Source organism: Microcebus murinus, chromosome 6, assembly GCF_040939455.1.
Source record: "Microcebus murinus isolate Inina chromosome 6, M.murinus_Inina_mat1.0, whole genome shotgun sequence".
In the NCBI taxonomy this organism is placed as follows: Eukaryota; Metazoa; Chordata; class Mammalia; order Primates; family Cheirogaleidae; genus Microcebus; species Microcebus murinus.
In genome coordinates, this window is record NC_134109.1 from 69,167,577 (window position 1) to 69,177,630 (window position 10,054).

General features: G+C 56.4%; 1 protein-coding gene across 1 annotated transcript; it reads left to right on the plus strand.

The window, feature by feature from the left end:
* Nucleotides 1–452: 452 nt before the first annotated feature.
* On the plus strand, nucleotides 453–9,246 carry JPH4 (junctophilin 4). The gene is made up of 6 exons (XM_012752751.3): nucleotides 453–1,131; nucleotides 1,663–2,212; nucleotides 2,889–3,660; nucleotides 6,664–6,782; nucleotides 7,105–7,637; nucleotides 8,531–9,246. The coding sequence occupies exons 2-6, from the start codon at nucleotides 1,834–1,836 to the stop codon at nucleotides 8,612–8,614; spliced, it is 1,887 nt and encodes a 628-aa protein (XP_012608205.1). The 5' UTR covers nucleotides 453–1,131; nucleotides 1,663–1,833; the 3' UTR covers nucleotides 8,615–9,246.
* The last annotated feature ends 808 nt before the right edge of the window (nucleotides 9,247–10,054 follow it).

Genomic DNA, 10,054 nt, shown 5'->3' on the forward strand with positions numbered 1-10,054 from the left:
GCATCCACGCCCAAAGGCTTCTGGCTTCAGTCCAAGCAGCTGGCAGGTTCATCCTTCTCCCCAGGGCCCCACAAATACCACTTCCGGCCCTCCTGCCTCTATCTGGGCTCTTCCTGCCTGGATTTCTATACCCACGCCTGCCCTTCCCTCTGCAGAGCTTTCTCCCTCCCTTCAAATCCTTATTTCGCTGTGTCTCCATATCTATTTCTTTCCCCCTCCTTTCCTCCTCCTCTGCCTCTCTCCTTCTCGCCATCCCTCCCCATCCCCAGAATGGGTGTCCCTCCCGTCCTCCCTCTCCCGCCTCCTTAGCTCTCACCCCTGCACCTCTTTCTTTGTATTCCTCTCGCCCTCTCTCGGCCTCGCCCGCATCTCTCCTCCCCCGCCCTGCTTCGGCCTCCCCCTGCCTCCTCATCTTCAGCTCAGTCTCCTCCCCCTCGCTCCTCTCCTCTCCCCTCCCCTCTGCCTCGCCCCACTCCCTGCCTGCATGCCAGGGTTTCTTTCCACCCTGGGGGTCTCTGTGCTTCTCCTTCTCCCCTCTGCCTTCCTCCTCCCTCACCGCAGGGTTAGGGAGCACCCATCCTCTTCTGCCGAGGCACACCTCCCCGACCCCCACTATCGCCCCTGTCTCTTCTTCTTCATCATATCCTCCTCTACCCACCCTGTCCTCTCGTCTCTTCTCCCTGCCCCTTTAAATCTGCCTGGCCCAGCCTCCCCCGTGATGCTGGGATGGAGCAAACATTGATTTGTGCTGGGATGGAATCGGAATTTTGATTTATTTTTCCTCTCCCAACCATAAGAAGAAAAAAAATAATAAAAACACCCCCTCTTGATAGCCCCCTCCCCCTTCCCATCCAGCTCGCAGCTCCTCTTCTCTATCTCCATCCGAGGCAGATTTTTTCCCCTACACTATTCCCATCTCCCCCCACCCCTGCCACTACCTCGCCGCCCCCCACCCTGCTCCTCCAGCTGGGGAGAGAGGGGACTCTCTCCCGGCTCCCCCACCTTCCTTCTCTGGGTTGGAGCAGTCTCTCCGGAAGAGGAGGGGGCTTGGCTTGTCCGGGTGAGGTGGGAGTGGAGGTATCCTGTCATGGATGCAGTGTCTGGGAGGCAGCCTGAGCCCCAGCCCACATGGTGAGTAACCTGCCCCCTCCCTCTGCCTGTCTGCCCATCCCCACCCTGGCCTTTCCCCTGCAGAGCCTCCCCCATGCCCATCCTTTGCCCCCTGAGAAACCGTCAGCCCCCCTCGGTCCGATCTCACCCCTACATTTTCTAGTCCCCCCCCTTTGCCAGGGAAGCCAAAGAACCGGAGCAGAGGGGTCCTGACAGCAGCCAGGGAAGTGGGTGGCTTACGACTCTGCCCAGCCCCCTCTCGGGGACCCCCCCCAATTGCCATCCACACTGGACACTTTGGGGTCGTAGGTTGAAGAAGTGGGACTCCAGCTTGGGCTTGGGCTTGCGGTCCCAAGTCCTGGGAGGGGCCCTTTCCAAGAAGGAAGGAATGGGAAAGCCCCCGTGCCCCCAAAGCTTGGGAGCTGCTGGAAGATGCTGCCGAAGGAGGGGGGACGTTGGGGGGCGGTTCTGATGCCCCAGAGCCACCAGGCCAGGGAGCGGCGGGCAAAGAGGAGGGGCCTCACTCACCACTTGCCCCCTCTTTCTCCACAGCCACTCAGGATGAGGGTCCGGCCCTGCCTGCCCGCGCTGGGGCCCCCCCGCCCGGCCCCGGTCTAACTGCCCCCGCCTCCAGGCCTCGCCCGGCTCTCAGGCCCCCAGCCGGCTCTCCAGCCCCAGGATGCGCTGAGCCGCCGGGGGGCTGAGGCCGCGCCAACTACATGCATGTCCCCCGGGGGCAAGTTCGACTTTGACGACGGGGGCTGCTACGTGGGGGGCTGGGAGGCGGGGCGGGCACATGGCTACGGCGTGTGCACAGGGCCCGGCGCCCAGGGCGAGTATAGCGGCTGCTGGGCGCACGGCTTCGAGTCGCTGGGCGTCTTCACGGGGCCTGGCGGACACAGCTACCAGGGCCACTGGCAGCAGGGCAAGCGCGAAGGGCTGGGCGTGGAGCGCAAGAGCCGCTGGACGTACCGCGGCGAGTGGCTGGGCGGGCTGAAGGGGCGCAGCGGCGTGTGGGAGAGCGTGTCCGGCCTGCGCTACGCAGGGCTCTGGAAGGACGGCTTCCAGGACGGCTACGGCACCGAGACCTACTCCGACGGAGGTGCGGGCCCGGCCTACTACTGTCTGTCTGCTCGTCCGCGTGCGCCTTCCCCAGCCGTATACCCCCACGCCCTGCTGTTCCCCATACGCCTTCCCCATCCATATGCACCCCCTGAGCCATCCTTCTGTCCTCCACACCTCCGTCCCTCCCCCCATGCGGTTCCCCATCGATATGACCCCCAGCCCCCACCTTTCTCCCCTTTCTGCCCTCCTGCCTTCCTCATTTGTCTCTCTCCTGCCGGTTTCTCCCTCACCCCTTCCCTGTCTGCCTGTCCCTCACACCTCCCCTCTCTACCTGCCTGTCCCTAACACTTCTGCTCTGTCCGCTCACACTTATTTCCCCAGCCAGCTTGCCCCTCAGAGTCCCGTTAGCCTATTTTATACATCCCCATCACCCTGTCCTTCTCACACCCAGCTGCCCCTCCCTCTCCTTTGCCCTATCTACCCACACTGCCCAAATCCACGGATGGCTGCTGCTACCTGCCTGTCTTCACTCTGCTCTTGCACACCTTCCGACCCAGCCTGTCTTGTCCCCAGCTCCTGGTACCCTTCCCCGACCTCTGCGCTGTCTCCAACCCTCCCACCTGACACTTGGGCTTCCAGGGGTGCTTGAGACTTGGGATGCAAAGAACCTAGCGGTGGGTTCTGACTCTCTCCCACCTCTACCCCGCCCGCAGGCACCTACCAGGGCCAGTGGCAGGCTGGGAAGCGCCACGGCTACGGGGTGCGCCAGAGTGTGCCCTACCATCAGGCGGCGCTGCTGCGCTCACCCCGCCGCACCTCCCTGGACTCCGGCCACAGCGACCCCCCGACGCCGCCCCCGCCCTTGCCCCTGCCTGGCGACGAGGGAGGCAGCCCGGCCTCGGGCTCCCGGGGCGGCTTCGTACTGGCCGGGCCCGGGGACGCCGACGGCGCGTCCTCCCGAAAGCGCACTCCGGCGGCCGCCGGATTCTTCCGCCGCTCACTGCTGCTCAGCGGGCTCCGGGCGGGCGGGCGCCGCAGCTCCCTGGGCAGCAAGCGGGGCTCCCTGCGCAGCGAGGTGAGCAGCGAAGTGGGCAGCACCGGACCCCCGGGCTCCGAGGCCAGCGGGCCCCCGGCCCCACCGCCGCCCGCCCTCATCGAGGGCTCGGCCACAGAGGTGTACGCTGGCGAGTGGCGCGCGGACCGGCGCAGCGGCTACGGAGTAAGCCAGCGCTCCAACGGGCTGCGCTACGAGGGCGAGTGGCTGGGCAACCGGCGGCACGGCTACGGGCGCACCACCCGCCCCGACGGTTCCCGCGAGGAGGGCAAGTACAAGCGCAACAGGCTGGTGCACGGCGGGCGGGTCCGCAGTCTCCTGCCTCTGGCCCTTCGGCGGGGTAAAGTCAAAGAAAAGGTGGACAGGGCTGTTGAGGGCGCCCGTCGAGCCGTGAGCGCTGCCCGCCAGCGCCAGGAGATCGCTGCTGCCAGGTGAGTGTCCAGTGCAGAAGCCAAAGCTGGGCTAAGAGGAGAGGGTGCACTGGAGACTGGGAAGAAGGGGATCCCTAAGGGAGGACAAAGACTCAAGGCCAAGGGCCTGAGGGTGAGCAGAGCAGGCCTAAGAACAGGTAGTTGTATCCTAGGTTATTTGGGGCGTTTACATCTGAGGCCACAGGTGGATGTGGGTGTGACTCAGTGGGTGGCTGGGTATTTGAGGGAGATGGAGTAAGACCAAAAATGTGTCTTACTGTCTTTTATGTGGAGATGTTTATCTATGGAATCCATTGTTGTATGTGGGAGTAGCAATGGCTGCTTTGTGCAAGGGAAGAAACCTCTTGGAACTCAAACATGTCACTAGTCTTCCTCCTCTTGGAGCTGATACGGCCTCCAGGCCTCAGTCTGGGAGCATGAGCCCTGGGTGGAACAGGGACTGTCCCTTCCTAACCACATTCCAGCCTGACACCATTTCAGCCTTGGGCCTTGGGAAGGTCTAGTTTGTACAGCTGCCCTACCCACCTGAAAACACGGTCTCTCTCAGCTTTGCCTCCTCTGCCTTCTTTTACCCAACTGATAAAGGTTTGAGGAGGGGAAGCTTGCCTGTAAATGAAATTTTGTATATCAGATTACTTTTCCATGTATCACGAACCTTGCTATCTAAAGCAGTGATGTCTAATATAATCTAAGCCAAATATGTAATTTAAAATCTAGTAGCCACATTAAAAAATAAAAAGAAGCAGGTGAGATGAATTTTAATAATATATTTTTATTCAAACCAATATATTCAAAATGTTATCATTTCAACCTTAAATCAATATAAAATTATTGAGACTTTTACATTTCTTTTGAACTAAGTCTTTGGAATTTGGTGTGTATTTTATATTTACAGCACATCATTTCAATTTAGACTAGCCACATTTCAAGTGCTTAGTAGCCATATATGGCTTCTGACTACTGAATTAGATAACACAGATCTAAAGGAAGCCAAAAATTTACTTGTAATGAGATACATAGGTCCCTGACTTATACAACTCACACATTTGAATTTTTATATATTGGATTTTCTTTAAAAGGGTTGAGGGCATAATTGAGGGATTTTGTTTAAATTTGAGATTTTTCCAGAGGATTAGAAATCAGGAATATGTCCAAATTTGCTTCAATGAGTTTGTATAATGGGTGACAGGGTGTGTATATGTGTGTATGTGTGTGTGAGTATGAACACATCAGATCCAGAGTAGATGCTTGAGCCAGAGAATGTGCATTTGTAGATGTGTCTGAGTGTCTGGATGTTGGAGTGCAGGGCCTTAAGCCAGGGAAGGAGGAGGGCAGAGCACCAGGGAACATTTTAGACAAGATAGGGTGGAGGCATGTGCAGGAAAAACTGATCTCAGTAACTAGAGGATCAGGCAGTAGGAGGAGGTTGGTTGGTCTCCCCAGCAACAGGCCTGGCAACCCTGATTGGCTGCCAGCTGCCATGGAAACAGCAGAGCCTCAGCAGCAGGTGCCTCTGCCAGGTAGCCTAAGCCTGGCCTGATGCCTGAGCACAGACTAAGTCTACTACATAGGACTTGATCATCCAAACCCTTCATATACAAAACACAGGCTCTTGTCAATGCATCAGTTTCATGGCTGCCAAGAGAATCCAATACAACCCAACACTGTTACTGTGATCCTCCTACACTGCCCCAAACCTTGAGACCAGCTCAGTTTTGGATCAGGGCTAGTCATATGGAGTCTAAAAGCCCTAAGACAGAACAGGTTATCTGAGATCCCTCCAAGCAGGCTCTAAAGGTCCTTGACCCACCAGGTTTGAAGGGAGGAGGCTGCCTATATCTCCCAAAGTACATAAAGTAGGAGGTGGACCTAAGAGTACAGTGGACATAGTCATCCTCTTCCCCATACTCATACACAGACTGCCTTCCTAAGCCAGGCAAAACAGGCCTGTGGCCAAAGGAAGTCATGGGTCTTGCTCCATTCACATGGATCAGAGGTAAGCACATCTGATTACCTCTACCTCTGCTCCTTTGGGTCCCACCTCTAGCCAGTATTACAGAACTATTTGAAAGGTTACAAGGCATCCACCATTAACAGCAGAGGGTGAAAGGGGAAAGAAAATTAAGGAAGCATCTGACATCAGAGAGAGAACTGAGAAACAACAATGGGGGAGGGACTGATGATGGATCAAGTTTACCTGTCCCTAAGGAGCAGGACAGGAGGGAGATCGTGGAAGGGAGACGAAGAGCTTGCCGAGAAGGCATAATCACAGTGGTGAGAAAGCACTCATGTTAGCAGGGAGAGGGAGCAGCATCATAGCAGAAAGAGGAGACCCACCTTATTCCAGCCCCAGAGCTCAGAAAAGCATGAGGTGGGACAAGATGGCAGTGGCAGTGACCAAGGGAGGAGAACAATGTGATAACAGAAGAGGCCAAAGGAAAGCAGGATGGGAAATTCTCATGTCAGGAAGAGGTAGGATTCAATAATAACGAGGGCTGGCAATGGAAAGGAAAAAGAAGGCAGAGGCTCCTAACAGGAGGATGAGAGGGGTTGATAACAACAAGAGGTATTAACTGCAAAGAGGGTGGTGGGCATAACTCGTGAGCACCAAGCAGGACTACAGCGGATGTGCTAAGAGAATGAGGTCTCAACTGTCACTGGAAGGGAGCAGGACAGGAATGGAATAACAGAGTTCCAGGAGGGCCTGGAAGAGAGAAGTGTTACTACAGGACATAACGGTAGAAGGGTGTGAGAGGAGGAGGAGGGTGTGATGATGGCAAACACAGCCCAGGTCCAGGAGAGAAAACCTAAGGGGAGCTGCCCTGGCCTGCTGGGGAGGGGAGCAGCTGGCACAGTGTGAGGAAGGGTGAGGATTCCAGAGGTGAGCTCAGGTCAGGAGGAGGTACTATGGTGGGGACGTGGGCGAACGGGCTGGAGCATTTGAGCAGGGACTAATTTGAAGTGGGAGAAGGTCTGCTAAGTCCCTGTACCCGGACCCAACAGGGCAGCAGACGCCCTCCTAAAGGCAGTGGCAGCCAGCAGTGTCGCCGAGAAGGCTGTGGAGGCAGCGCGAATGGCCAAACTGATAGCCCAGGACCTGCAACCCATGCTAGAAGCCCCAGGTGAGGCGTGGGCAGCCTAGGGGAGGGGGTGGGCCTGCTAGGGAGCTAGAGAGGCTCAGGTGTGGGGAAGGGGGATGGGAAGCCCTGCAAGGGAACTGGGGATGAGAAAAGCCAAGGTACAAGGGGCCAAGGGGATGGGCTATGTGGGGAGCTGAACTGGGAATTTATGAAGTAGGGTAATGGAAGGTTTGGGATGTGGCAGTGAGAAGCTATGAGCCCAAGGATACCAAAATCCTGGGAAGTCCCCAGTTGGGAATAACACTGCAGCCACTCCAGCCTGAGGCCAGTTAGGCCCCTCTGATTCTTAGCTATCCCTGCCCAGGCCGCAGACCCAGGCAAGACTCAGAAGGTTCCGACACAGAGCCCTTGGATGAGGACAGCCCTGGGGTGTACGAGAATGGACTGACCCCTTCAGAGGGATCCCCTGAACTGCCCAGCAGCCCTGCCTCCTCCCGCCAACCCTGGCGACCACCTGCCTGTCGGAGCCCACTGCCTCCTGGAGGGGACCGGGGTCTCTTCTCCAGCCCCAAAGCTTGGCCCGAGGAGTGGGGGGGGCCAGGTGAGCAGGCAGAGGAACTAGCTGGCTATGAAGCTGAGGATGAGGCTGGGATGCAGGGGCCAGGGCCCAGAGACGGTTCCCCACTCCTTGGAGCTTGCAGCGACAGTTCCGGAAGTCTCCGAGAGGAGGAGGGGGAAGATGAAGAAGCCTTGCCCCAGCTGAGGGCCTCAGGAGGCTCAGAGCCTGAGCCAGTCACCATGCTGGTCCTGAAGGGCCCATCTTCAAGGGGTCCTGATGCTGGGTGCCTGACAGAAGAGCTCGAGGAGCCTGCTGCAACCGAGAGGCCTGCCCAGCCGGTGAGACATCTCTGCCCCCACTGTGCACCCTCTTCTCCTTTGCCTCCCACCCTTCCAGACCTCTGTCTGATCCCCAGAGGGACTTTGATTTTAACTCAGCTTCCTCCGCCTGGCCAGTCTTGGACCATATCCCACCTGAAAAAAATAGAAAGCTTTCAAGCTGGAAAGAACCTTAGGCACCTTTAAGTCCAACTCCCTCATTTGACAGATGGGGGAACTGAGGCCTGGAGCACTTAAAGTAACTTGCCCAAGGTTACAAACTAATAATTAATGGTAGAGCCAGAACATTTTTCCCTGTTCTCCTTCCATATCATTTCCAGCTCCCAGTTTCCTACTCCACCCCCACCCCACCTCCACACTTTCTCTCTTTGGTGCCCAGAAATAAAAAAGGAAAAGATTGTTCCCTCCCTACCCTCACTCTCCCTCCCTCTCCTGGGAAGAAGGGAAATAGGGAAGAAGGCAGAAAACTGGGAGAGGCGGAGTTTCCCCAGAACCTTCTACTCTGATTGGACTCTAGGCTTTCTCCTGTTTCCTAGCAACCAGATCCTCACCCCTTCATCCCTCTGCCTTACTGCAGTTCTGGCTGCTGCTGCCAATGCCTGCTACTAAGGCCAGGCACCTCCTGCCTGGGCCACATGATATGCTGGTGGGAGGGAAGCAGAGGGAGGAGGAAGGGCTGTCCCTGCCATCAGGATGCCATAGGAAAGGTGGGGCCCTGCCTGCGAGAAGAAGGGTGTTTTGCAATTGAAAACAGGTTGGAGATCCGCCCCCCCCACTCCTTTGGCCTCTTGGGGAGGTGCCTGGGACCCCCTTCAGCTTTGCCACCTCAGCCAGAGCAGGAAGGTGGGACCTGGTCTGGGGGACTAAGCCTGCCTCCCCCTCTGTCTCTCTAGGGAGCTGCCAACCCCCTGGTGGTGGGAGCCGTGGCCCTCCTGGACCTCAGCCTGGCGTTCCTGTTCTCCCAGCTCCTCACCTGAGGCTACTTCCTGGCCTACTTCTCTGGCTTTGGTTGCCTGCCTTTCACCCCTTTGCCCTGCCTTTTTCTCTTTTCCTCTTCCTGGTTGTGTTTTCTCCTCTCTTTCTCTTCTCCCTTTCCTTTCTTTTCTGCCCCCTTTATTTTTGTCTCTTGCTTTTTCTTTCCCTCTCTTTTTTCAGATTATCTCATTTATTCTGAATCTGTCTCTGTCTTCCTCACTCCTTTCCCTACCCCAACCTTCTTTCTCTAGATTGTTTACATATGAAGGGCTTTTCTCTCTCAGAGTTGCTTTCTTCTCTGAGACACACAAAACTAAGACAGACCATTGCCCCATGCCCACCCCACCTATTCTTTAGACCTAAACTTCACTGAGGGTGGGGGTTTGGTGTCCTGAGGAGACTCCTGGAAGCTGAATGGAGAGGAGGAAGACAATGAAGAAGGGGTACCTGAGTGCTGGGCAAGGCACTGGCTGAGCTGCTGTGTTTCCCTGGCCTGAGGGACCTGGTGTCCCTCTGAGGCCTAGTGAAAAAGCTGCTGGAGGTGCAGCCTCCACCTCTTCCCTTGGAGGATATATTATCTCACCTCAGGCAGATTCTGAGCTGAGGTTCTGGCCTAACTGTTCTTTCCCTGAGGCAGATAAGGGAAGTTGAAAAGTAGAGTAACTCCCTAGCATTTCCCTCTTTCTTTCCTCATCAGCAAGCCCCTCCTCCAGCCCTTTGGTGGCATGCCATGCCAAGAGCAGTGTGTAAAGGAACAAAAAATATCCAATGCAGTCAAGTCCTTCCCAGACTTTCCCACTGACCTCTCTCACCCTTCTGTCTCCCCCTAATAGTTTATTTGGTTGGTCTGGACTCACTTGTGGCCTTTGATTAAATTCCTAAGGGGCCTGAAGAAGACATTGCTACTTAGAGGCACTTGAGCAAGGATTCCACCCCACGCCCCAACTCTGGCAGTCGTGGTGGGGGAGGCACTTCTTGGGGATGCAACCAGACAAGATAACAGGAGCTCATAAGGAAGCAGAAGCTGTGACAAGTTTAGTAGTCTCAGAATGGGTTATAGCCCTTCCCCCAACATATCAGAATCTTGTGAAATGGGAAAACAACAGGAGGGGATCAAAAGAAGCTGATCTCTCACAGGCTGTCCAGGCAGGGCAGGGGTGGGAGTCAGACCTGGGTGAGAGGTGGGTGGAAGGCCCTGTTTGAGGTTGTGGCTTATCCTTGGTACTAGCTTTTCCCCTGGGGGCAGGAAGCCCTAGGAAGAGGGGACTGTAGGGTCCCCAGGGGATCTTTCCTCCCTCTCCTGCATGAGGCAGAGGCAAGCTGCCTGCCAACCCCCTCCCTCAAGGAATGGCCTTGCCTGGGAATGCCCACCACATACCTTCTTTTTTTCTAGTCAAACTCTGTTTACTCCTTGGCCTGCCTCCCTCCTTCCTCCCCTCTCA

What these genes read in the sequence shown, in the direction of transcription:
- JPH4 (XM_012752751.3), top strand. Translation starts at nt 1,834, where the DNA reads ATGTCCCCCGGGGGCAAGTTCGACTTTGACGACGGGGGCTGCTACGTG. An exon ending in CGAGACCTACTCCGACGGAG is followed by an intron (nt 2,213 to 2,888) that starts GTGCGGGCCCGG and finishes CCCCGCCCGCAG; the next exon opens with GCACCTACCAGGGCCAGTGG. An exon ending in CAGGAGATCGCTGCTGCCAG is followed by an intron (nt 3,661 to 6,663) that starts GTGAGTGTCCAG and finishes CGGACCCAACAG; the next exon opens with GGCAGCAGACGCCCTCCTAA.